We start from the raw sequence: 22681 nt of genomic DNA on the forward strand, positions 1-22681 counted from the left end.
ACGCGGGGGGACGGGGGAAGCGGCAGCGGGGGAGGCCGCTCCCGGCGTTACGTAACCCGCCCCCCCCGCCCGCCGGCAGTGGTTCCGCCGCCCCGCCCCCGCGGCGCGTTCGGCGCTCGGCATTGGTAGGAGGAGGCGGCGGGGCGGGGCGAGGAGGGTATAAATAGGGGCGGGGCGGAGGGCGCCGCGCTCAGTCCGTTGCGGCCGTCGCAGTGCTCTGCCGCCTCCCGCGCTCCCGCCCGCCGCCGCTGCCGCCGCCGCCGCTGTTGCTGCTTCTCCGCCGTCGCCGCCGCCATGAACGGGCAACTCAACGGCTTCCACGAGGTGTTCATCGAGGAGGGCACCTTCCTCTTCACCTCCGAATCCGTGGGCGAGGGGCACCCAGGTGCGGGCCGCGGCGGGGCGGCGAACGCGCAGGCGCGGGCCCGGCGGCGGCGCGCGGCCGCCTCAGGACGGGCGGGGGGAGGCGGAAGATGAGGAGGGGAGGGGGCGCACCCGGGAGGGGACGGACGGACGGACGGATGGATGGACACAGGTTTGGGGGGTGGTGGGTGGGGGGTGCGTGACGCCATAGGGCGCGCGCGCAGTGCGGGGCGGCGCGCGCCGCATTGCGGGCCCCGGCGCGCACGTGCTTCCCGCGTGGGGCGGGGGGGGGGACGACACACGACGGGACACGACACGCACACGACACGCACGGGGGGGGCGTCCTTACCGGGTGACGCAACGGCGGGGGGGGCCGTGACGAAGCAGCTCCCGCAGGGCGGCGGCCCCCGGGGGGTCCCCGGGTGGCTGCGGGGGCCGCGGCGGGCCCGGGGGGGGTCCCCGCCCTCAGCACCCTGCCCCCCCGCCGCGGGGGTCCCCGCCTCCCGCTGCCCGGGCGGGGGCGGAGCGCCCTGCCCGCCCCCGGCGCTGCCGGGGGCTCTCCAGATGTTCCCCCCCGCATCTGGAGGCTCAGGGCCCCCACGGGGGCTCCTTCAGCCCCCCGCGCCCCCAGGCCGCCTCTCGGCGCGGTGCCGCGCCGCGCCGGCCTCCCCCCGCCTTTGTGCTCGCCGGTTTCGGCACATGACTGGCAAGCTGTGCAGGCAGCTGCCTGCTCCCTGCCCGCCAGCGCCCGCGGCTCCCCGCGCCCCCGCCGGCCAGCCCGCCCGCAGATGCGGTTTCCCATCGCCCCCCCGGCCCGCCCGGCTGCACCCGCGCCGCCCCACGGCGTAACCAGGGCCCTGCGGCCCGTCTGGGGGTGCTCGGGGCTCCCCGCACCCCAAATCGGGCGCTGCCACGAGGGAAAAGGAGTTCAGCAACCGTGCATGGGGGAAAGATCCGTTCCCGCGCTCTTTAGCCCCAAGACCCGGCCGGGGGAGCCGCCTCCCCGCGCCCCAGCGAGGCGCTGCCTCATCCTTTCCTGAATCCGGCCCGAAAGGTCACTGCCAAGGACGTCCGCAGGCCGAGGAAAGTTGCTTATTCACCGCCGAGCCCCGAGCGGCCCTTGGGGAGCGCCGGGAGCGGGCTCTGCCTCGCCCAGAATAAAACATGCCGGCTACTGGAGGGACCTGGGGATCCGGTGGGAGCTGGCCAGGCGTGCTCCGGGGTAGCTGCCGGCATCAGGCACCCCCCCCCGGGAGCCGAGCTGCTGGGAGGCCGTCACGCTCTGGATTCAGAAAGCTCCGGAATCGGGAAGCCGGGGCTCGGCAGTGCCGTAGGTGGCTGAACACAATCCTGACCCGGCTGTAACTGGAGCTTAACTGGTAAATGCCTGGAATTCCAGGCAAAAAGCCCGGCGTGGCACAAGGCGAGGGCTGTGTGCGCCGCGGGAGGCTGCCGGCTTAAGGGAAGGCTTGTGCTCGGCCACCGCTCCGGAGCCCAGCTTAGTGTGGCCGCGGCTGTGCCGAGGGCCGGTGGCTCCGGAAGGAAGGGCCGTGCCGCGCCGCCCTGACGGCCTCCCGCTCCCTGTCCCCTTCCCAGATAAAATCTGCGACCAGATCAGTGACGCCGTGCTGGACGCCCACCTCAAGCAGGACCCCGACGCCAAGGTGGCCTGCGGTGAGTCGCTCCCCGGGGACGCAGGGTGACGCTGGCTCCGTGCTGGTGACGTCAGCGCTGACGTCCTCCTCTTTCCCTTCAGAAACGGTGGCGAAGACGGGGATGATCCTGCTGGCAGGGGAGATCACCTCCCGGGCCGCCGTCGACTACCAGAAGGTGGTCCGGGACACCATCAAGCACATCGGTTACGACGATTCCTCCAAAGGTACGTGCCGCGGGGGTCACCGGCTCGCTGCCGGCGCGGGGTTTGGCGCGCCGGGCTCACCGCAGCCTCCGCTCTGCCCCAGGCTTCGACTATAAGACGTGCAACGTGCTGGTGGCCCTGGAGCAGCAGTCGCCCGACATCGCCCAGGGCGTCCACCTGGACCGCAGCGAGGAGGACATCGGCGCCGGGGACCAGGTGGGTGCCCCCCGTTGCCGCGTCAGCCACCGCGGCTCAGCCGGAGGGGTCGCGGCTTCATCGCCCCCCTCCCTCTGCCGCAGGGCCTGATGTTCGGCTACGCCACGGACGAGACGGAGGAGTGCATGCCCCTCACCATCGTCCTGGCCCACAAGCTGAACGCCAAACTGGCCGAGCTGCGGCGGAACGGCACCCTGCCCTGGCTGCGCCCCGACTCCAAGACGCAGGTGAGGGCCCCGCCGCCTCGGGGGGGACCCCCAAAGGGCTCCGAGCCCCCAGCCCTCCCGCCTGATCGCCCCGCGTCCCCCCGCAGGTGACGGTTCAGTACATGCAGGACCGCGGCGCCGTCATCCCCATCCGGGTGCACACCATCGTCATCTCGGTGCAGCACGACGAGGAGGTGTGCCTGGACGAGATGCGGGACGCGCTGAAGGAGAAGGTGATCAAGGCGGTGGTGCCGGCCAAGTACCTGGATGACGACACCATCTACCACCTCCAGCCCAGCGGCCGCTTCGTCATCGGCGGCCCCCAGGTAGGGCGGGCTTTTCCTTTCCCGCTTGAGGCCGTGCCGGCGCGGCGGCGGCGCGGCGGTGACGGCGTTGTCCCTCGCAGGGTGACGCCGGTCTGACGGGCCGCAAGATCATCGTGGATACCTACGGGGGCTGGGGGGCCCACGGCGGCGGCGCCTTCTCGGGGAAGGATTACACCAAGGTGGATCGCTCGGCCGCCTACGCCGCGCGCTGGGTGGCCAAATCCCTGATCAAGGCCGGGCTGTGCCGCAGGGTGCTGGTGCAGGTGGGTGCAGGCGCCGCTCCCCCTCCCCGCGCTTTCGGGGGCTCCGCCGGCTCAACCCCTCCCCTCCCCGCAGGTCTCCTACGCCATCGGGGTGTCCCACCCCCTCTCCATCTCCATCTTCCACTACGGCACCTCCCAGAAGAGCGAGCGGGAGCTGCTGGAGATCGTCAAGAAGAACTTCGACCTCCGCCCCGGGGTGATCGTCAGGTAACGGGCGCCGGGAGAGGGGGGGGCACGCGCCGCGGGGAGAGGAGAGGGCGGGGGGACACCGGGGCGGCGGCAGCGTGCGGGGGCCCCTCCCCGGCCCCGCAGCAGCCGCGGTCACCGCCTGGCGCAGCTGGAGCCGGCAAGGAGAGTCGCTTATGCCGGAAGATAAAAGCGCTTTCGGGCGCGGACGGGGGTAAGTATCCGCCGAGAGCCGAGCGCTTGGAGCTTCTCCGGCTTCTCGGGACGTGGGGAGGGGGCGGGGGGCGACCGGGGAAGCTCCAACCGCCCCCGGGGACGGGGAGGAGACGGAGGCGCCGCCGCAGACCCCCCGGCCAGGCAGGGAAGGGGCGAGAGCGCGGCCGCATCCTCTTTACTGAGTTGAGGACTTGTATATTCCAGGGATCTGGATCTGAAGAAGCCCCTCTATCAGAGGACCGCAGCCTATGGCCACTTTGGTAGGGACAGTTTCCCTTGGGAAGTTCCCAAAAAACTAAAATATTGAAAAAAAAAGAAAAAAAAAAAAAGCCTTGTTAGGCTTTTTCCCCCCACTCCCGCGGGCGTAGGCTACAGAGAAGCTCGCGGGCTCTGGGGGAAAGAGCTCCCGGGCCCCCAGGCTCCCCCGGCCCCGTGTCCCCCCCTCGCTCTCGCTCTTTCTCTCTCTCTCTCTCTCTCTCTCTCTCTCTCGCCATCGTTTCGGTTGCGTGGGGACCACGCGCGGCCTCGTGCCGTTCCCCCAGCCCCCGCCCCGTGGCCGCCGATCCCTCCGGCTTCTTTTTAAACCCCCCCACTCTCACGTGTGACGTCTGAGCTCAGAGACGGCAGAAAGCCCCCCCGAGCGCTCCCCCCGCTCCGTCCCGCCGCGGGGCGGGGGGCACACGCCACATTTCGGGTCCCCCCTTTCCCCGCCGGGACCTCGCTGGTGCTGGTTTTGTTCTTAAACCCAAATTTTAAACCTCTCTTTCGGAGGACGCACGTTTTGGGGGGGGGGACGGTGTTAAAACCACCCCCCCCCGCCCCCCCCATGCGGGTTTGGTACCGGAGGAAAGTATTTTAATGGTTTTTTTTTCTTTATAAGAAAGCTGAAGTGACTCCACAACTGCACAGCCCCCCGCCCGCCCCCGGCTCGGCGCCGGGGGGGGCTCGGCCGAGCTTTATATATATATTTTTGGGGGAAAAGGGGAGGGATTTGGCCCTTCATACTTGAACGTTTTTTCTAGCGGTGTATTTATTGTGTGCTGAGGCGCGGGGCGTGAGTACAGAGAAGCCCCCGGGCTCAGACGGCAGCTCTTGATTTTTTTTTTCCTGAAAGCCCCCCCCAGCACCCTCACCCCCCTCCAGCCGCCTTTCCCCGCCCCCGGGAGGCCCAGACGGCCTCCGAATCGGGGCAAAAAAGGGGGAAATCGGGTTTATTGACGGAGGGGGAGAGGGGCAGGCAAGCGCTGGGGCCGCCCGGCCCCGGGAGCGCGGCGCATTTGGCCGGTGTGGTACAGAGAAGCCGGCTTGTTTACCTGCCCGTCCCGGGGCCGGCACCCCAGCGGTGCCTGGGGGTGGGGGTGAGGGGGGGGCTTTCTCTTTTTTTTTTTTTTGTTTTTTTCTTTCTTTTAATATTTTTCTGGAGGTTTTATTACGTTTGTTTCGATTTCACCGATTCCAAAAACAAAAGAAACTAAAAGAAATCTCAATAAAAGTGCTGGGTTCAAACGGTACCTGCCTCCGCCTGCAGCCGGGGCGGGGGGAAACCGAGGCACGCTTGAGTTTATTGGGGCGCTCAGAGCTCGGGGCCCCCCGGGCCCTCGCCGCCGCCCTCCCGCCGCGCCTCCTCCTCCTCACCGCGCCAGTTGGCGAAGGCCACCTCCTGCGCCAGCTGCTGCAGGGGCGGCCGGCCCAGCGCCAGGTTGCGGAGGGAGATGCAGGTCATCAGGGCACTGCGAGGGTTGGCGGGGGGGTCAGTAATGCAATGGGGGGGGAAATGAGGGGAAAAAAAGGCGATTTTGGGGCTCTCACCTGCGGCGGAAGAGGTAGAATTTCTTGCGGAGGAAGCGGTGGAGGCGCTGGGCCAAGCCGGCCTCCCGCCGCCGCGTTTGCTCCTCCAGCCGCCGCTGCCGCCGCAGGAAGGCCATCACCACCGGGTCGGCCGGCGTCCCCGCCGCCAGCGGCTCCCCCAGGATGGGCCGCAGCTCGGGGGGCAGCGGCTCCTTCTCTGCGGGGACGAGGCGGGGGTGAGGCGGGGGGTTCGGGGGCCCCCGCGCCCTCCCCGAGCCCCGGCGCTCACCGGTGCCGTTGCGCACCCGCTCCCGCAGCTCCTGCAGCCGCGTCAGGTTCCGCTCCAGCGCCAGCGCCGTGGTGTTGACGTAGAGGTACATGTAGCAGGAGGGCTCCGGCGACACCGTGTGCACCTTGTGGTACTGCCCCGCCGGCAGCTGGGCGCGGGGGGGCCGTCAGCACCCCGGGGCCCCCCCAAACCCCGCCGCGGCCCCCCCGGGCCTCACCTGCATCCCCTCGCCCTCCCGCAGGGAGCGGTTGCGGTGCTGCTCCACCAGCTCCACCAGCACTTCTCCCCGCAGCACCCGCAGGCTGGTGTTACCCAGGTCCTCGCTGACAAAATTCTCCAAGTGCAGGCCTGGGGAAGGAGACAAAAAAAAAGGGGTGAGCCCCCCAAAGGTGGGTGCCCCCCGAAGCCAGGGGATCCCCCCATCCCTGTACCGGGGAAGTCGGCGATGAAGACGGCGTCCGTGTGTCCGTCCAGCTGGCTCTCCAGCTCCTGCAGCCGCTCCCGCCAGGGCGACAGCTCCAGCAGCAGCGGCAGCAGCCAGGGCGTGGGCGACCACGGGGACCACGGCGCCCGCACCAGGTCCACCCGCGGGTCCACCAGCCTGCGGGGACGGGCCGTCAGCACCCCCTCGCCCCCCGCGCCCCCCCCGACGGCGCGGGTCCCCCCCGAACCTCTGCTGGAAGCGGTCGTTGATGGAAACCCAAACGTCGAAGTAGATCTGGGGCTGGGAGACGTTGTAGCGGGGCAGGAGGCGGCTCAGGCAGGTCGAGTACTGCTTCAGCATGTCCGCGTGGTCCTTCCAGCGCCGGCTCTGCGTGAACACCTACCCCGGGGGGGTCGCCTGGTTGTGCCGCTGGCGGGGCCCCCCCGTGCCCCCCCGCCCCGCCCCGGGGTCCCCGCTCACCCCCGGTTTGAGGTAGCCCACCTCCCCGGTGAGCCCGTCGCGGTAGGTGATCTTGACGTGCTGGTGGAAGCGGGAGTGGACCATCATGTCCCAGGAGTAGCCGTACAGGCCGTTGGTCCAGTTGTTGTAGCCCTGGGGGGAGGACAGGACACGTGGAGGGGGGGCCGCACCGGGGGACAGCGGTGTCCCCACCCCACGGTGACGAGGAGGGGATGGGGACCCCCCTCCTTCATCCCCTGCATCAGCCCCCCCCGGTCCTTACCCCTGTGGCCCCCCAGCAGTGTCCCAAAAATGCCCTCTACGTCCCCAAAAATGCCCTCGTGTCCCAAAAAATGCTCCTCATGTCCCCCAAAATGCCCCCCATGTCCCCACGAATGCCCTTACGTCCCCAAAAATGCTCCCCATGTCCCCAAAAATGCCCTCACATCCCCCAAAATGCCCCATGTCCCCCAAAGTGTCTCCCACGTCCCCCCAAATGCCCCCCACTTCTCCAGAAATACCCCCCACCTCTCAAAAAATGCCCCCGCGTCCCCAAAACCGCACCCTCGCCCCGGCAGTGCCCGTCTGCCCCCCCTTCGCCCCCCCCCAGTGCCCCCACCTGGGTGATGAAGTGGGAGTAGGGCAGGAAGAGCTGCTCCAGCACGTAGAGGAGGGTGAAGGCAGCGGCCAGATGCTGGCGAGGCCGAAGGCTCCCCCGCGCCCCCCGTCCCCCGTAGTGGCAGTCGGGGCTGGGCTGGGGGGGCCGGGTGCTGGGCAGCAGCCGCCGCAGCCAGGGCGGGCAGCGGGCGCAGAGGCGCCGGGGCCAGCTGGGGTGGCAGAAGAGCCCGCTGCTGGCCAGCATGGTGTAGGGGAACATCCCTGGGGGACACGGGGACGCCTGAGGGACCCCCACCGCGCGCCGGGGTCCCCCAGGGTGGCGGGAAGGGGGTCGGGGTGCTCTGGGGGGTGGGAAGGGCGCCGTGTCCCCCACCCCCCGGGTGTCTCACCAATGCTGAAGAGCTGGGAGTTCATGCAGTGGAAGTAGGTGACGAAGAAGAGGGCGACGGGCCGGGTGGCGTCGAAGAAGAGGAGGAAGCCGGCGGAGAGGTCGAGGACCAGCCCCCCGCCGTGGACCACCAGCAGGCTGGTCATCTCCTCCGACAGCACCAGCCTGCGGGGGGGGCCGTCACCCTCCTCCTCCTCACCCCGTCACCCCTCTCCTCCTCACCCCGTCACCCTCCTCCTCCTCACCCCGTCACCCCTCTCCTCCTCACCCCGTCACCCTCCTCCTCCTCACCCCGTCACCCCTCTCCTCCTCACCCCGTCACCCTCCTCCTCCTCACCCCGTCACCCCTCTCCTCCTCACCCCGTCACCCTCCTCCTCCTCACCTGAAGGGTGCGAAGAGCCAGTGGCGGGCGAGGGAGCCCATGGAGTAGCCGCCCACCCAGTCGGCGTCCAGCTTCTTCAGCCCCGCGATGAAGTAGACGATGAAGATCTGGGGAGGGGAGGCAGGGGTGAGGGGCGGTCCCGGAGGGGACCCCGGGGCGGGGGACGAGGGGACCCCGGCGTCCGGGCGCCCACCTGGGCGCGCAGCAGGGCGTAGTTCCACAGCGGGACGTGGGCGTTCCTCTTCTGGGGACGCAGGAGCCCGTCCAGGGACCTGCGGGGACACGGGGCGGCAGCGGGGACACGGGGGGACCCCCGGAGAAAGGGTCACCCTCGTCAGCGCCACAGAGGACACGTGCCACCACCCCACGGGGGGACAGAGCCACGGGGACCCCGCTGCTGCCGGGGACACCAGGACCCGTGCCACCCCTGGGGACACAGAGCCACGGGGACCCCTCCGCCCCCCCCACGGGGACCCAGCGCCCACGGGTGACACCAGACCTCGTGCCACCCCACGGAGGCCACCGGGGACTGTGCCACCCCACCACCGCAGCGGCCCCGGCGCTCTGCAGAGCCCGGTGCCAGCGCCGTCCCCAGGGCCACCCCCGGGGGCCCGCTGCCCACCCGTAGCGGTCGGCGCCCAGCAGCGCCAGCTGGAAGGCCAGCAGCCCGTAGAGGTAGGAGTGGTTGTTCCAGGAGGTCTTGTCCAGCAGCAGCAGGTACCAGTAGGGCCCCAGGAAGGCGGCGCAGCTCAGGCGGTAGCAGCACCCCGCCATCACGCCCAGCGCCCCTGCGGGCACCGCAGCCCTCCTGGCCCCGCGTCCCGCCCTGCCCGGCCCCTCCGCCGCCGCGGCCCCCGCCCCGGAGACCCCCGTCCCTCCCCGCTCCCCTCCCGGGCCCCGGCCCTGGCCCAGTGCCCATCCAGTCCCCATCCCAGCCCCTTTACCCATCCCAGTGCCAGTCCCAGTGCCCACCCCAGTGCCTGTCCACTCCCTGTGCCCATCCCAGTCCCAGTGCCCGTCCCAGTCCCTGTGCCCATCCCCGTGCCCGTCCCAGTGCCCACCCCGTCCCCATTCCCACCACAGTACCAGTCCCCACCGCGTCTCCCATCCCCATCCCAGCCCCGTCCCCATCCCAGTGCCACCCTGTCCCCATCCCAGCGCCACCCCGTCCACATCCCAGCGCCACCGCGTCTCCCGTCCCCATCCCAGCCCCGTCCCCATCCCAGCGCCACCCCGTCCCCATCCCAGCGCCACCCCGTCCCCGTCCCCATCCCAGCCCCGTCCCCATCCCAGCGCCACCGCGTCCCCGTACCCAGGAACATGACGGCGTAGAGCAGGTACATCCAGTCGAGGGGCAGGGGCCGCAGGAAGGGCAGCAGCGGGAAGCGGCAGACCTCCAGCCCGTCCAGGAACCGCTGGTCCAGCTGCCCCAGGCCCCGCTCCTGGGGCACGTCCAGCGCCATCAGCAGCCCTGGGGGGGGGGGGTGTCAGCGGCCCGGGCCCCCCCGGGACCCCAGTGTCCGGGCGGGCGCTGACCCCGTCCCACCCCAACCCCTGCCTGGACCTTGCGCTGGCGGCGACGTGGCACGGCCGGGCGCCTGCGTCCCCCCGGGCGCCTGCAACCCCCCCGGCACCCGGGTCACCCCCAAGCGCCTGGCTCCCCCCAAATCCTTGGGTACCCCCCAAATGCCTGGCTCCCCCCCTTGGACGCCTGGGTCCCCCCAAACGCCTGGGTCCCCTCCAAAACCCTGGATCCCCCCCAAACGCCTGGGTCACCCCCAAATGCCTGGCTCCCCCCCAAAATCCTTGAGTCCCCACTGGACACCTGGGTCCCCCGAAATCCCTGGGTCCCCCCCAAACGCCTGGGTCCCTCCTGGATGCCTGGGACCCCCAAAACCCCTGGATCCCCCCAAACCCCTGGGACCCTCCAAAACCCCTGGATCCCCCCCAACCCCTGGATCCCCCCGCCCCAGCCCCTGGGTCCCCCCCGCCCCCGGGTGCCGCCACACGCCCGGGCCCCCCGCAGCCCCGGCGCCGCGGCCGCTCACCGAAGGCCCCGCGGAAGGCGCCCAGCGCGGCGGGGTCGGCGGGCCGGTGCAGCAGCCGGACGAGGCGGTGCCACCGCGCCAGCTCCCGCAGCTCGAAGCCCAGCAGGCGCCGCGCCAGGCCGGGGCCGGGGCCGGGGCCGGGGTCCTCGGGGCGGGGGGGGCCCGGGGGGGGCCCCGCCGCCTCCCGCCGCCTCCGCCGCGCAGGCCCTGCGGCGGGGTCGGAGGTCAGGGGTCAGGGGTCAGAGGGCACCGAGCCCCCTCGCCCGCCCCGGCCCGTTACCCTCCGCCGCCGCCGCCGCCGCCGCCATCGCCGCGACCCCGCCCCTTCGCGCCACGTCACGCCACGTCACGCCACGTCCCGGGGCGCGGCCGCCAATCGCCTCGCGCCCCCCCGGCCCCTGTCGCCCCCTGACCCCCGTCACCCCTGACCCCGCCGCGACCCCTGACCCCGCCCTCTCCCCCTCCCATTGGCCCCGCCGCGACCCCCGGCCCCGCCCCCGGTCCCGCCGCTCCCGGAAGCCCCGGGCGGGGCGGGGCGGGGTCAGGGGTCAGCGGCCGCCGCGGGAGGCGGGAGGCGGCGGGAGCGGAGCGGGACGGAGCCGCCATGGTGGGACCGGGGCTCCGGGGGGCTGCGGGGCGCCCGTGGGGCGCCTGCGGGGGGCTGCGGGGGTCTGGGGGGGTCTATGGGGCGCCTATGGGGGGCCTATGGGGGCCTGGGGGGGTCTGGGAGGGTCTATGGGGCGCCTATGGGGGGTCTATGGGGGTCTGGGGGGGTCTATGGGGCGCCTATGGGGGGGTCTATGGGGGTCTGGGGGGATCTGTGGGGGTCTGGGGGGCGCTTGGGGGGTGCCCGGGGGGCCTACAGGGGGTCTGGGGCACATATGGGGTACATATGGTGCCCGGAGTGCCTATACAGTGCTTGGGGAAGTGCCCATGGGGTGCATATAGGGTGCTTGCGGTGCATATGGGGTGCCCAGAGTGCCCATGGGGTACCTGGAGGGGTCCCTTTGGGGTGCCCAGGGTGCATATAGGGGGTCTGGGGTACATATGGGGTGCATATGGGGTGCCTATAGGGTGCTTGGGGAAGTGCCTATGGGGTGCCGGCAGGTGCTTGGGTGCCTATGGGGTGCTTGGGGGTCCCTTTGGGTGCCCAGGGTGCATATGGGGGCTCTGGGGTACATACGGGGTGCCTATGGGGTGCATATAGGGTGCTGAGGGGTGCCCAGGCTGCATATGGGGTGTTCAGCAGGTGCTTGGGGTGGACATGGAGCACCTATGGGGTGCTCAGGGCACCTATAGGGTGCTTGGGGGGTGTATATGGAATGCCTGAGGTGCTGGGGGGGTACCCAGGGGTGCCTGTTGGGTGTTTGGGGTGCCCATAGGGTGCTTAGGGAAGTACCTGGGCATCATATAGGATACTTGGGGTGGATATGGGGTGCTTGGGGGGTGCACAGGGTACATAGGTGCTGCCCAGGCTGCATATAGGGTGCTGGGGGGTGCCCATGGGGTGCCCAGGCTCTACATGGGGTGCTCGGGGGGCGTATGTGGGGTGCCTACAGAGTACATGGGGTGCTGGGAGGCGCCTGGGCCTATATGGGGCGGAGGAGGGTGTCGGGGTCCCTGTGGGGTGCGGGGGTGCCACCGGCTGCCCACCCTAACAGCCGCCCCACGGCAGCAGGCGGGCGGCGCGGCGGGCGGCGCGGCAGGCAGCATGGCGGGCGGCGGGCGCGTGCGGGCGCTGCAGGAGGAGGTGGAGGGCGTCAAAACCATCATGAGCCAGAACGTGGAGCGGATCCTGGCGCGGGGCGAGAACCTGGAGCAGCTGCACAGCAAGAGCCAGGACCTGGAGGCCACCGTGAGCGCGGCGGGGCCCCGGGGCGGGCAGGGCGTCCCCGGGCTGGCACGGGGTCACCAGGGTGGCACAGGGTCCCCACATTGGGTGTGGCGTCCTCAAGTGGCACAGGGTCCCCAAATTGCGCAGAGGGCTTCTGAGGTGACACAAAGTCCCCAGGGTGGCCACACAGTCCCCACGTTGGGCACGGGGTCCCCAAGGTGGCAGAGGGTACCTAAGGAGGCACAGGGTCCCCAGGTTGGCCACAGGGTCCCTAAGGTGGCTCACAGCAACTGAGGTGGCCACCAGGTCCCCAGGGTGGGTACAGGGCTCCTGAGGTGGCCACAGTGTCCCCACATTGGGCAGAGGGTCCACGAGTGACAGGGGGTCCCCAAGTTGGGCACAGGGCTTCCGAGGTGACACAAGGTCCCCAACTTGGGCACGGGGTCCCCGAGGTGGCCATAAGGTCCTCAGGGTGGGCACGGGGTCCCCAAGGTGGGCACGGGGCTCCTGAGGTGGCACAAAGTCCCTAAGGTGGCCACAGGGTCCCTGAGTTGGGCACGGGGTCCCCAAGGTGGGCACAGGGCTCCTGAGGTGACACAGGGTCCCCAAGGTGGCTCTGGGACTGGGGGCACTGGGTCCCCTGGGGTGGCACCGGGTCCTCGAGCTGGCACTGGGACCCCGGGGGGGGACACAGGGTGGTGGGACACGGGGTCCCCAAGGGAGAATGGGGTCCCCAAGGGGGGCTCCGGGGCACTGGGTGGCAGTGGTGTCCCCAGGGTGGCAGTGGGGGTCCTGGGGTGGCAGTGGGGTGTCCCCGGGGTGGCAGGGGGTCCCCAGGGCAGCAGGGGGTGTCCCCTTGTCCCCCCCTGAGCGGCGTCCCCGCAGTCGGAGCACTTCAAGACGACGTCGCAGAAGGTGGCCCGCCGCTACTGGTGGAAGAACGTGAAGCTGCTCGTCATCCTCGGCCTCGTGGGCGTCATCATCCTCATCCTCATCATCCTCCTGGCCACCGGCACCATCCCCACCTAGAGCCCCCGTCCCCCCGCGGGGACCCCCCGCCTGTCCCCGAGGAATACAGGGATGACGAGCCGCGCGTGCGTGCGTGTGCGTGCGCCGAGGGGGACGGGGGGACCCCGGGGGACGCGTGGGGACGCGTGGGGACAGGCGGTGCCGGGGGGGAGCGGTGCCGGACGGCGGCTGGCACCGGGGAACAAAGGGCGCAGTGTGGTGGCGGTGGCACCGCCGCCCTGCCGGGGCCTGTGAACCGGGGGGGCTGTGGGACATGGGGGGCCCGGGGGACCCAGGTACGGGGGCATGGGGGGACACGGGGGACCCAGCGACCCATCTGGGGGGGGACCCGGGGCTGGGGGGTCCAGGGGCGTGGGGGTCCTGGGGGACCCAGGTGTGGGGGGACGTAGGGGGGCCCTGGGGGGCCCCACGCCTAGGGGGCTGGGGGACGCGGGGGGACACCCCCGCACGGGGGGCTGTAGGGCCAGGGGGCTCTGGGGACCCGCGGCTGGGGACATGGGGGCCCCACGCCTGGGGGGCTGGGGGACACGGGGGGACACCCCCGCGCGGGGGGCTGTAGGGCCGGGGGGCTCTGGGGACCCGCGGCTGGGGACATGGGGGGCTGCGGGGCCGGGGGTGCCCGGGGAGGGGACAGCGGGTCCCGGGCTGCGGCCCGGGGGGGGGCGGTCCCGGTCCCTCCCGCCGGGGGCGGCCGCTGGGGGCCGGGGCGGGACCGGGACCGGGACCGGGACCGGGACCGGGACCGGGACGGGCGCTCCGGTACCGGCACCGACCCGGGCACCGACCCCGGGACCGGCACCGACCCCGCGGGACCATGGTGAGCGCCGGGGGCTCCGCCGCCGCTTTCGCTTTCGCTTCCCCGCGGCCGGGGCCGGGACGGGACGGGACGGGCCGGGACGGGACCCCCGGGGCTCGGGGACCCCCCCGGGGCTCGGGGAACCCCCCGGTCCCCCCGGGCCGTTCCCGCTGGCGGGAGGGACGCGGCCCCGGCCGCGGGGGGCGTTGGCCCGCGTGGGACTTTCCGTGTCCCCGTGTCCCCGTGTCCCGGCCCCGGCCCCGGCCCCCCCGGCCCCGTGCGTCCCCTCCTCAGGGCACCTCTGTCCCCGCGGTGCCCCTTCCCGGGGTCCCCACGGTCCCCGTGTCCCTACGTGCCCCTTCCCCGTGCTGCCCGGGTCCCCGTGGTCCCCAAGTGCCCCCTTCTCGCAGCGCCCTTGTCCCCATGTGCCCCTTCCCTGCAGTCCCCGGGTCCCCACGGTCCCCGGGTCCCCATGTGCCCCTTCCCTGTAGTCCCCGGGTCCCCACGGTCCCCGGGTCCCCACAGTCCCCATGGTCCCCATGGTGCCTCTTCCCTGTGGTGTCCCCATGGTCCCCATGTCCCCAGGGTCTCCTTGTTCCCAAAGTCCCCACGTGCCCCTTCCCCATGGTGCCCATGTCCCCCATCCCTGCAGTCCCTGTGTCCCTATGGTCCCTGTGTCCCCACACTCCCTGTGTCCCCGTGGTCCCCGATGTCCCCATAGTCCCCGTGGTGCCTCTTCCCTGGGGTGTCCTTGTCCCCATGGTCCCCTGTGTCCCCACAGTCCCTGTATCCCCATTGTCCCCCTGTGTCTCCATGGTCCCCTGTGTCCCCTTGGTCCCCTACATCCCCCCGTGTCCCCATGGTCCCTTATGTCCCCACGGCGCCTCTTCCCCGCGGTGTCCTTGCCCCCGCGGCCCTCGTGTCCCCAGGGTCTCCTTGTCCCCAGAGTCCCCACGTGCCCCTTCCCCGCAGCGCCCACATCCCGGTGGTCCCCACGCGCCCCGTCCCCCCACCGCGGTCCCCCCCGACGCGTGCCCCCGTCCCCAGGCGGGGCTGGCGCGGTGCCAGCGCGAGGCCGAGGAGGTGACGGAGCTGATGAAGCAGAACTTCGCCCGGGCGCTGGAGCGGGACGGGCGCCTCAGCGACCTCGACAGCCGGGCCCAGGAGCTGCGCGCCATGGTGGGCACACGCGGGCACCCGTGGCGATGTATAGCCCGGGGGGGACACGCTATAGGGACATGCAGGCCTGGGTGGGTGGCGATGGGACCCTGGGGGACACTATGGGGACATATAGCCCTGGGGGGGACACACTATAGGGACATATAGCTCTGGGGGACACTATAGGGACATACAGCCCAGGGGGACACACACTATAGGGACATATAGCCCTGGGGGACACTATAGGGTCATATAGCCCTGGGGGGACACAGTATAGGGACACACAGCCCTAGGGAACACACTATAGGGACATACAGCCCCAGGTGGGCAGCGATGGGACCCTGGGGGATGCTATAGGGACATACAGCCCTGGGGGGGGGACACTATAGGGACATATAGCTCTGGGGGACACTATAGGGACATACAGCCCAGGGGGACACACACTATAGGGACATATAGCCCTGGGTGGGCAGGGATGGGACCCTGGGGCACACTGTAGGGACATATAGCCCAGGGGACACTACAGGGTCATACAGCCCCGGGTGGGTGGGGACAGGACCCTACGGGACATTATAGGGCCATACAGCCCCGGAGGGGCACTATAGGGCCGTACGTCCCTATAGTGCCCCCCCAGACACTACGGGCCTGGATGGCGCCGGGGGGTACCCTAGAGATCCCCCCACGGTGCTGTCCCCGCAGGGCGAAACCTTCAGCCGCAGCACCCGGGCGGTGGCGCGGCAGCAGCGCAGGGGACACCGGCGCTGGCGCCTGGTGGCCATCGGCCTCGCCGCCCTCCTCCTCCTCTTCCTCCTCGCCCTCGGCCTGGCGCTGTGGCTGCCGCGGCCGCCCCCTGCCATCGTCACCGTCCCCCCCAGCACCGGCACCGTGGGGAGCCTGCCGGGACTTGGGGAGACCCTACAATAACAAACCAGTGGGATCTCTTTCGGGGAGACCCTACAATAAATCAGAACCACGACTCGTTTTGGGGAGACCCTACAATAACAAACCAGTGGGATCTCTTTCGGGGAGACCCTACAATAAATCAGAACCACGACTCGTTTTGGGGAGACCCTACAATAACAAACCGGGGGGATGATCTCTGAGAGACCCTACAATAACAGAGCAGCACGGTGACCTCTGGGGAGACCCTACCCTAAATAAGCACCAGGACTTGTTTTGGGGAGACCCTACAATAACAAAGGGACCCGATTCAGGGAGACCCTACCCCAATAAAGCAGCGCAACCCGCTCTGAGGAGACCCTGCAATGACAAAGCGGTGGGACCAGCCCTGGGGAGACCCTACAACAACAAACCAGCGGGACCTGCTCTGGGGACACCCGGTCTTGTCCCCTGGTGCCACCAACCCTGGGGGGGAGGACAGGAGGGTGCTGTGGCCCTGCCACCGGGATGGGGGGGCCTGGGGGGGGACCCTGGGGACACACGATGGCACCCGGGGAGGGGAGAGGATGGGAGGGGGATCCCTGGGGACACGGCACCCAGTGTCACCCACGGGAGGGGGTGACACGACGTGGTGACACACCAGGGGCCCTGCCCCGTGCCTCAGTTTCCCCAAGCAGAGCCAGACACCGGAGCCTTGCAGCACCTTTATTGACACCTGGCGGCGGCTGCCACCCGTCCCCCGGGGGTGGCAGCGTCCCCCGGGGGTGGCGGCAGCGTCACCCCGTCCCTCGGCGCTTGCTGAGCTCGTCCTGCACCCGCTGGCAGAGGGCCTGGCGCAGGGCGGGCTCCAGCGGGCTCCGGGCGCACACCCGCCGCGTCACCTCCTCCGCGCTGTCCCCCTGCGGCACCCCGTCACCCGCCGTGTCCCACGGCGGCACGCCCCTGCCCCACGGCGGCACCCACACCCGCCCACTGTGTCCCAGGGCACCCAGCACCCACCGGGCACCCATGGGTGCCCCGACATCCCCCCATGCACCCCACAGCACCCACCCACACCCGTGGGTGCCCCAAGACCCCCCCCTGCACGCAGTGGCCCTCCCCTTGCCCCCCCCGCGCCCATGGGTGCCCATCTCCCCCCCAAACACACAGAGTGCCCCCCCCCTTGCCCCCCGCACCCGTGGGTGCCCCCGGGGGCGCAGGGTTCCCACCTGGTGCACGATGACGGCGGTGACGTGGCCGTCGTCCCCCTCGTACTCCAGGCAGAAGAGCCGGGGCCCGCGGGTGTCGGCGGGGGGGGACCCGGGGCTGGCGTCTCCTCCGGGACCCCCTGCGGCGCCCACACCCTCAGGGGGCTGCCAGTGCCCCCCCCAGGGGGGCCCCACCCCCCCTTGGGTGCCCCCGCTCTCCCCTGCCCACCCATGGGTGCCCCCCCCCGTGTCTCCCTTGAGTGCCCCCATGTCCCAGCCCACACCGGGGTCCCCCCATGTCCCCCCACCCATGGGTGCCCACCATGTCCCCACCCCACCATGTCCCCACCCACCCTGGGGTCCCCCCATGTCCCCTCCCACCCTGGGGTCCCTCCCATGTGCCCTCCCACCCATGGGTGCCCCCACCCTGTGTCTCCCATGGGTGCCTCCCATGGGTGCCCCCCATGTCCCCCCCACCCATGGGTGCCCCCCATGTCCCCCCCCCCCCCCATGGGGTCCCTCCCATGTCCTCTCCCACCCTTGGGTGCCCCCCATCCCCATGTCTCCCTTGGGTCCCCCCCATGTTCCCCCCCATGCCTCAGCCCACCACGGGGGGTCCCCCCCAGCCCTGGGTGCCCCCCACCCCTGGGTCTCCCTTGGATCTCCCCCATGTGCCCCCCACGCACGGGGTCCCCCCACCCCTGTGTCTCCCATGGGTGCCCCCCATGACCCCCCACCCCCGGGTGCCCCCCACCCACGGTTCTCCCTTGGGTCTCCCCCATGTCCCCCCCCCCCCATGGGGTCCCACCATGTCCCCTCCCACCCCTGGGTGACCCCACCCCCGGGTCTCCCGTGGGTCCCCCCCATGCCCCCCCCCCCGCGGGCGCCCCGCTCACCGGGCCGGCGGGGCCGGTACACCTGCTGGTCGGGGCGGCGGGGCCGGGGCGGGGTGGGGGTGAGCCGGCCCCGCGCCCGCCCCCGCGCCTGCCGCACCGCCCGCTCGTAGGCGTCCCTGCGCACCGGGGGACCGGGCAGTTACCGGGGGGATGTCACGGGAGGGGGGGGGGGGGTCCCCGGGGGGGTTCGGGGCCCCGCCGGTGCCCGGTACCTGGCGATCTGGTTGCGGCGGATGTGCCGCACGAAGCCGTGGCTCATATCGAGTCGCCCACCCGGCCGGCAGCGCCAGCCCGCGGCCGCCTCCATCGGCGGCCGCCACCGGGGGCCGGCCTGCAGGCGGGAGGGGGGGGGGCCGCGGGCGGGGCTGCCCCGCCGGTACCGGGATGCGGCCCCTTTAAAAGCCCCGCCGGCCGCGGGCGCGGAGGGGGCGTGTCCTGCGCATGCGCGGTAGCAGGCGGCGGCGGCGCTGCTGCCGATTGGCCGGCGCGGTTCCGCGCATGCGCGGTCGCCCCCGGCGCAGGCCGATGTCGGGCCGCGGGAAGCGGGAGCGGGAGCGGGAGGCCCGGGCGGCCCCGCGGGGGGCGGGCGCCCCCCCCTCCGCCGCCGCCGCCGCCTCCTCCTCCTCTTCCTCCTCCTCCTCCTCTTCTTCCTCGTCGCGGGGCTCGTCGCGGAGCCGCCGGGAGGGGGAGGCGGAGCGGTCGCGGGGGCGGCGGGAGGCGGAGCGGGACCGCGGGCGGCGGGAGGCGGCGGCGGAGGCGGGCCTGGCCCTCCCGCTGCCGGTGGATCCCGCTCGTATCAAGCGGGAAGCGGGTACCGGCTCCTGGGGGGGCTCCACCACCCCAACCGGCCCGGTGCGGGTCAAGCGTGAGCGTGAGCCCGATGGCGACTCCGATCCTGAGCCCGAGCCCACCGGTGGGCACCGGGAATGGGGGGGGGACAGCGGGAATGGGGGGGGGGGGACCGGGAATGGGGGGGGGACCGGGAATGGGGGGGGGGGACCGGGGTGCGTGGGGGAGCTGAGGGGGGACACCGGGGTGGTGGTGGTGGGGAACCGGGATGGGGGGGACACACCGGGGTGTACGGGGGGCCCGGGGCTGATCCTGGGGGGCCCGGGCTTAGGGCTGGGGAGGCACCGGGGGGGAACCGGGGCTCAGCCCCGGGGGTGCTTGATGGGGGCAGACGTTTGCTCCATCTCTGATACAAGGCGTCATCTTGAGCCCCCCCTCGTTAACGACCCCCCCTCGTTAACGACCCCCCCTCGTTAACGACCCCCCGTGCTAACGAGCCTCCCCCACAGTGCGCTACGGCCGTTTCGACCCCGAGGACCAGCGCAGCCGGCACTGCCCCTACCTGGACACCATCAACAAGTGAGCAGGGGGGATGGGCCGGGGCTTTTTGGGGTCCCCGGGGGCTCCCCCCCTTCCTGGGGGTCCCCACTGTCCCTGGGGTCCCCCCCAGTCCCCCCGCAGCTCTGTCCCCGTCCTAGGAGCGTCCTGGACTTCGATTTCGAGAAGCTCTGCTCCATCTCGCTCTCCCACATCAACGTCTACGCCTGCCTCGTCTGTGGGAAGTACTTCCAGGGTGAGCCCCCCCGGGGACTGGGGTGCTGCTGGGGGGGACACGGGGGCACCCAGGGACCGGGGTGCTGCTGGGGACAGAGGAACACAGGGACACCCAGGGACCAGGGTGCTGTCAGGGGACACAAAGGGGACACCCAGGGGCTGGGGTGCTGCTGGGGGGGACATGGGGGACACCCAGGGGCCAGCGTGCTGTTGGGGGGGGACACCCAGGGACCAGGGTGCTGCCGGGGGACACCCAGGGGCTGGGGTACTGCAGGGGGGTGCCTGGGGGCTGCCTGGGGACCAGGGTGCTGCCAGGAGGGACACAAGGAACACCAAGGGTCCAGGGTGCTGCCGGGGTGGGGAACGGGGGACACCCAGGGGCCGGGGTGCTGCGGGGGGCACGCAACGACCCTCGGGGCGGGCAGAAGCAGCCCCCGGGGCAGGAGGGGAATCGCTTCTGTCCCATCTCCACCTTCTCCTGGGGTTTTCCACCCCCCCACCCCTCTCCGGGGACCCGAGGCTCCCCGAGACCCCCCTCCTCCCCGCCGTGACCCCACCTCTCCCCCACAGGCCGCGGGCTGAAGTCTCACGCCTACATCCACAGCGTCCAGTTCAGCCACCACGTCTTCCTCAACCTCCACACCCTCAAGTTTTACTGCCTCCCCGACAACTACGAGATCATCGACTCCTCGCTGGAGGACATCACGGTGCGGTGGGGGGCCGAGCCGCCCCGGGGAGGGGGCGCAGCTTCCTGTCCCCCCGGCCTTTTCTGACGCCGTTTCTCGCCCGCAGTACGTGCTGAAGCCCACCTTCACCGCGCAGCAGATCACCAACCTGGACAAGCAGGCCAAGCTCTCCCGTGCCTACGACGGCACCACGTACCTGCCCGGCATCGTGGGGCTCAACAACATCAAAGCCAACGACTACGCCAACGCCGTCCTTCAGGTATCACTGGGGGGGGAGGGCTCCGGGCTTCATTTTTGGGGTGAAAACCCCTCAAACCGCCCCCTTGGGGCTGGCGGGGATGCTTCCCGGCTCCTTTCCCGCAGGCTTTATCCAACGTGCCGCCGTTGAGGAATTATTTTTTGGAGGAGGAAAACTACAAGAGCATCCAGCGCCCACCCGGGGACATCATGTTCCTGCTGGTGCAGCGCTTCGGGGAGCTGATGCGGAAGCTGTGGAACCCCCGGAACTTCAAAGCGCACGTCTCGCCCCACGAGATGCTGCAGGCCGTGGTCCTCTGCAGCAAGAAGAACTTCCAGATCACCAAGCAAGGTGAGGAGCAGGATGGAGTGGCCGGGGGGCACTGGGTCTGGCCCCCCTGGTTCTGATTTACCCTCCGGTTTGTAGGGGACGGGGTGGATTTCCTCTCCTGGTTCCTGAACGCGCTGCACTCGGCCCTGGGCGGCACAAAGAAGAAGAAGAAGAGTGAGCAGAGGGCGATGAAGGGCCCTTATTCCCTTGGGGCACCCCCTCGGGTGATGCTCATCACCCCTGGGCCCCCACCCACGTCTTTGTGTCCCCACAGCCATCGTCACCGACGTCTTCCAGGGTTCCATGCGCATCTTCACCAAAAAACTGCCCCACCCGGATCTGGTGAGTACGCGGAGGGGCAGAGGGGGGTTTCTCGCCCCCACGGGTGTCTGCAAGCCCCGCTCTGAGCCCCGTGTCCCACAGCCGGCCGAGGAGAAGGCGCAGCTCCTGCAGAACAGCGAGTACCAGGAGATGATGGTGGAATCCACCTTCATGTACCTGACGTTGGACCTTCCCACCGCCCCGCTCTACAAGGATGAGAAGGAGCAGCTCATCATCCCCCAGGTCCCCCTCTTCAGCATCTTGGCCAAATTCAATGGCGCCACCGAGAAGGAGTACAAGACCTACAAGGAGAACTTTCTCAAGCGCTTCCAGCTCACCAAGCTGCCTCCCTACCTCATCTTCTGCATCAAGCGCTTCACCAAGAACAACTTCTTCGTGGAGAAGAACCCCACCATCGTCAACTTCCCCATCACGTGAGTGGTGAAGACCCCTGGGGGGGCGCTTGGGGTCCCCGTCTCCCTTTCCCTGTGTCCCGTTGGGGGTTTGGGAGCATCTGGAGGAATTTGGAAGCATCTAAAGGGGGGGTTGGAAGCATCTGAGGGGGGGTTTGGAAGCATCTAGGAGGGATTATAAGCATCTAAGGGGACATTGAAATAATCTAGGGGGCTTTGAAATAGTCTGGGGGGGGGGTTTGGAAGCTTCTGGGGGGGTTTGGAAGCACTTAGGGAGAGTTTGAAAGCATCTACGGAGAGTTGCAGTAATCTCAGAAGGGTTTGGAAGCATCTCAGGAGGGTTTTGCAAGCATTTAGGGGGTCTTGAAAACATCTAGGAGTGTTTGGAAGCATTTAGGAGGGGTTTGGAAGCACCTAGGGGGGCTTTGTGGGTGGCGTAGGGGTTCCCCTGGGGTTTGGGTGCCGGTGACACCCAGCTGAGGGGTGCGGGGTGCCCCTGGGCGTCCCCCAGGAACGTGGACCTGCGGGAGTACCTGTCGGAGGAGGTGCAGGCAGCGCACACCAACACCACCTATGACCTCATCGCCAACATCGTGCACGACGGGAAACCCTCCGAGGGCTCCTACCGCATCCACGTGCTGCACCACGTGAGTGTCCCTCGTCCTGGGGGGGTGACAGGGAGGGTGGCCCCCCCAGTGTCACCTCTGTCCCCTCCCCTCGCAGGGCACCGGGAAGTGGTACGAGCTGCAGGACCTGCAGGTGACCGACATCTTGCCGCAGATGATCACCCTCTCGGAGGCGTACATCCAGGTGAGGGGCTTGGCGACAGCGAGGGGGGTCCCAGGGGACACTTGTCACCCCCCAAAATGTCCCCTGACCCCCCCACCCTGTGCTGCCACAGATCTGGAAGCGGCGCGAGGAGGACGAGACGAACCAACAAGGCGCCTGAGCGCTTCGGGGATGCCCGCAACCCCCCCGGGGTTGCCCGTTCCCCACCCTGGGAGCACCCGCAGCCCCCCCGGGGGCACCCAAACCCCCCCGGGGGCACCCACCCCCCCCCGAATGCCCCCCCCTCGATTAAAGGTCACCGGCTGTATTTTTGTAACCGTTTTCCGCCTTTGCTCTTTGGGCGCAGAGAGGGTGTCGTGGTTTTCGCAGTTTCTGGGGGCTGTGAAAACGCGCCTGCTTTCCGAGAAAGCTCAAACCCCTGTGCCCCATCACCCCTCGCCGCACCCTGCAACACCCCGAAACACCCCAAAACTGGGGAAACCGAGGCAGAGCAGTATCCAAGCTTTATTT

General features: G+C 70.3%; 6 protein-coding genes across 14 annotated transcripts; 4 read left to right on the plus strand and 2 right to left on the minus strand.

The window, feature by feature from the left end:
* The first annotated feature begins 203 nt into the window (after positions 1–203).
* LOC309601634 (S-adenosylmethionine synthase) lies at positions 204–3972 on the plus strand. Its single transcript, XM_082334787.1, has 9 exons — positions 204–385; positions 1960–2037; positions 2120–2242; positions 2325–2437; positions 2521–2664; positions 2751–2969; positions 3050–3232; positions 3306–3439; positions 3839–3972. The coding sequence occupies exons 1-9, from the start codon at positions 295–297 to the stop codon at positions 3939–3941; spliced, it is 1188 nt and encodes a 395-aa protein (XP_082190913.1). The 5' UTR covers positions 204–294; the 3' UTR covers positions 3942–3972.
* A 1115-nt stretch (positions 3973–5087) lies between these two features.
* On the minus strand, positions 5088–10348 carry LOC309601633 (vitamin K-dependent gamma-carboxylase-like). 6 transcript variants are annotated; one of them, XM_082334784.1, is made up of 15 exons: positions 10312–10348; positions 10032–10238; positions 9296–9425; positions 8606–8771; positions 8177–8255; positions 7984–8090; positions 7602–7765; positions 7214–7421; positions 6616–6747; positions 6383–6534; positions 6143–6312; positions 5929–6059; positions 5712–5859; positions 5444–5639; positions 5088–5364 (listed from the first exon to the last, which is right to left on the minus strand). In XM_082334784.1, exons 1-15 carry the CDS (start codon positions 10337–10339, stop codon positions 5208–5210), a joined length of 2175 nt encoding a protein of 724 aa, XP_082190910.1. In that variant the 5' UTR covers positions 10340–10348; the 3' UTR covers positions 5088–5207. The 6 variants fall into 6 exon arrangements, 5 of the variants coding, with proteins under 5 accessions (XP_082190910.1, XP_082190911.1, XP_082190909.1 ...); XM_082334785.1 differs by having other exon boundaries at positions 8606–8682; positions 9296–9454; XM_082334783.1 differs by having other exon boundaries at positions 7214–7473; positions 9296–9454.
* Positions 10349–10564: 216 nt separating this feature from the next.
* LOC309601559 (vesicle-associated membrane protein 8-like) lies at positions 10565–12957 on the plus strand. Of its 2 annotated transcripts, none has more exons than XM_082334623.1 (3): positions 10565–10638; positions 11710–11886; positions 12751–12957. In XM_082334623.1, the coding sequence occupies exons 1-3, from the start codon at positions 10636–10638 to the stop codon at positions 12892–12894; spliced, it is 324 nt and encodes a 107-aa protein (XP_082190749.1). In that variant the 5' UTR covers positions 10565–10635; the 3' UTR covers positions 12895–12957. The 2 variants fall into 2 exon arrangements, with proteins under 2 accessions (XP_082190749.1, XP_082190748.1); XM_082334622.1 differs by having other exon boundaries at positions 10589–10638; positions 11707–11886.
* A 667-nt stretch (positions 12958–13624) lies between these two features.
* On the plus strand, positions 13625–15827 carry LOC309601558 (vesicle-associated membrane protein 5-like). 2 transcript variants are annotated; one of them, XM_082334621.1, is made up of 3 exons: positions 13625–13711; positions 14738–14869; positions 15548–15827. In XM_082334621.1, exons 1-3 carry the CDS (start codon positions 13709–13711, stop codon positions 15770–15772), a joined length of 360 nt encoding a protein of 119 aa, XP_082190747.1. In that variant the 5' UTR covers positions 13625–13708; the 3' UTR covers positions 15773–15827. The 2 variants fall into 2 exon arrangements, with proteins under 2 accessions (XP_082190747.1, XP_082190746.1); XM_082334620.1 differs by having other exon boundaries at positions 13634–13711; positions 14663–14869.
* Positions 15828–16388: 561 nt separating this feature from the next.
* On the minus strand, positions 16389–18191 carry LOC309601500 (UPF0561 protein C2orf68 homolog). Its single transcript, XM_082334529.1, has 4 exons — positions 18044–18191; positions 17832–17947; positions 16957–17075; positions 16389–16647 (listed from the first exon to the last, which is right to left on the minus strand). Exons 1-4 carry the CDS (start codon positions 18136–18138, stop codon positions 16525–16527), a joined length of 453 nt encoding a protein of 150 aa, XP_082190655.1. The 5' UTR covers positions 18139–18191; the 3' UTR covers positions 16389–16524.
* A 165-nt stretch (positions 18192–18356) lies between these two features.
* Positions 18357–22464, plus strand: LOC309601574 (ubiquitin carboxyl-terminal hydrolase 39-like; the record flags this gene model as incomplete). 2 transcript variants are annotated; one of them, XM_082334661.1, is made up of 12 exons in its annotated part: positions 18357–18744; positions 19130–19199; positions 19319–19413; positions 19965–20101; positions 20187–20339; positions 20444–20669; positions 20745–20822; positions 20923–20990; positions 21072–21403; positions 21894–22029; positions 22106–22192; positions 22284–22463. In XM_082334661.1, 12 exons carry the CDS (start codon positions 18357–18359, stop codon positions 22329–22331), a joined length of 1818 nt encoding a protein of 605 aa, XP_082190787.1. In that variant the 3' UTR covers positions 22332–22463. The 2 variants fall into 2 exon arrangements, with proteins under 2 accessions (XP_082190787.1, XP_082190788.1); XM_082334662.1 differs by lacking the exon at positions 20745–20822 and having other exon boundaries at positions 22284–22464.
* Positions 22465–22681: the final 217 nt, after the last annotated feature.

Source organism: Platalea leucorodia (assembly GCF_965183815.1).
Source record: "Platalea leucorodia genome assembly, chromosome: W".
Classification (NCBI taxonomy): Eukaryota; Metazoa; Chordata; class Aves; order Pelecaniformes; family Threskiornithidae; genus Platalea; species Platalea leucorodia.

Excerpts from the sequence above, each read along its gene's own strand:
- LOC309601634 (XM_082334787.1), top strand. The coding sequence starts at position 295 with ATGAACGGGCAACTCAACGGCTTCCACGAGGTGTTCATCGAGGAGGGC. Across the intron at positions 2,038-2,119 it reads CGACGCCAAGGTGGCCTGCG|AAACGGTGGCGAAGACGGGG; the intron begins GTGAGTCGCTCC and ends CTTTCCCTTCAG. Across the intron at positions 2,438-2,520 it reads ACATCGGCGCCGGGGACCAG|GGCCTGATGTTCGGCTACGC; the intron begins GTGGGTGCCCCC and ends CCTCTGCCGCAG.
- LOC309601633 (XM_082334782.1), bottom strand. The coding sequence starts at position 10,339 with ATGGCGGCGGCGGCGGCGGCGGCGGAGG. Across the intron at positions 6,313-6,382 it reads AACGACCGCTTCCAGCAGAG|GCTGGTGGACCCGCGGGTGG; the intron begins GTTCGGGGGGGA and ends CCGTCCCCGCAG. Across the intron at positions 6,060-6,142 it reads CTTCATCGCCGACTTCCCCG|GCCTGCACTTGGAGAATTTT; the intron begins GTACAGGGATGG and ends CTCCTTCCCCAG.
- LOC309601559 (XM_082334622.1), top strand. Across the intron at positions 11,887-12,750 it reads GCCAGGACCTGGAGGCCACC|TCGGAGCACTTCAAGACGAC; the intron begins GTGAGCGCGGCG and ends GCGTCCCCGCAG.
- LOC309601558 (XM_082334620.1), top strand. Across the intron at positions 14,870-15,547 it reads CCCAGGAGCTGCGCGCCATG|GGCGAAACCTTCAGCCGCAG; the intron begins GTGGGCACACGC and ends CTGTCCCCGCAG.
- LOC309601500 (XM_082334529.1), bottom strand. The coding sequence starts at position 18,138 with ATGGAGGCGGCCGCGGGCTGGCGCTGCCGGCCGGGTGGGCGACTCGAT. Across the intron at positions 17,076-17,831 it reads GTACCGGCCCCGCCGGCCCG|GGGGTCCCGGAGGAGACGCC; the intron begins GTGAGCGGGGCG and ends TGGGCGCCGCAG. Across the intron at positions 16,648-16,956 it reads CCGCCGTCATCGTGCACCAG|GGGGACAGCGCGGAGGAGGT; the intron begins GTGGGAACCCTG and ends GGGGTGCCGCAG.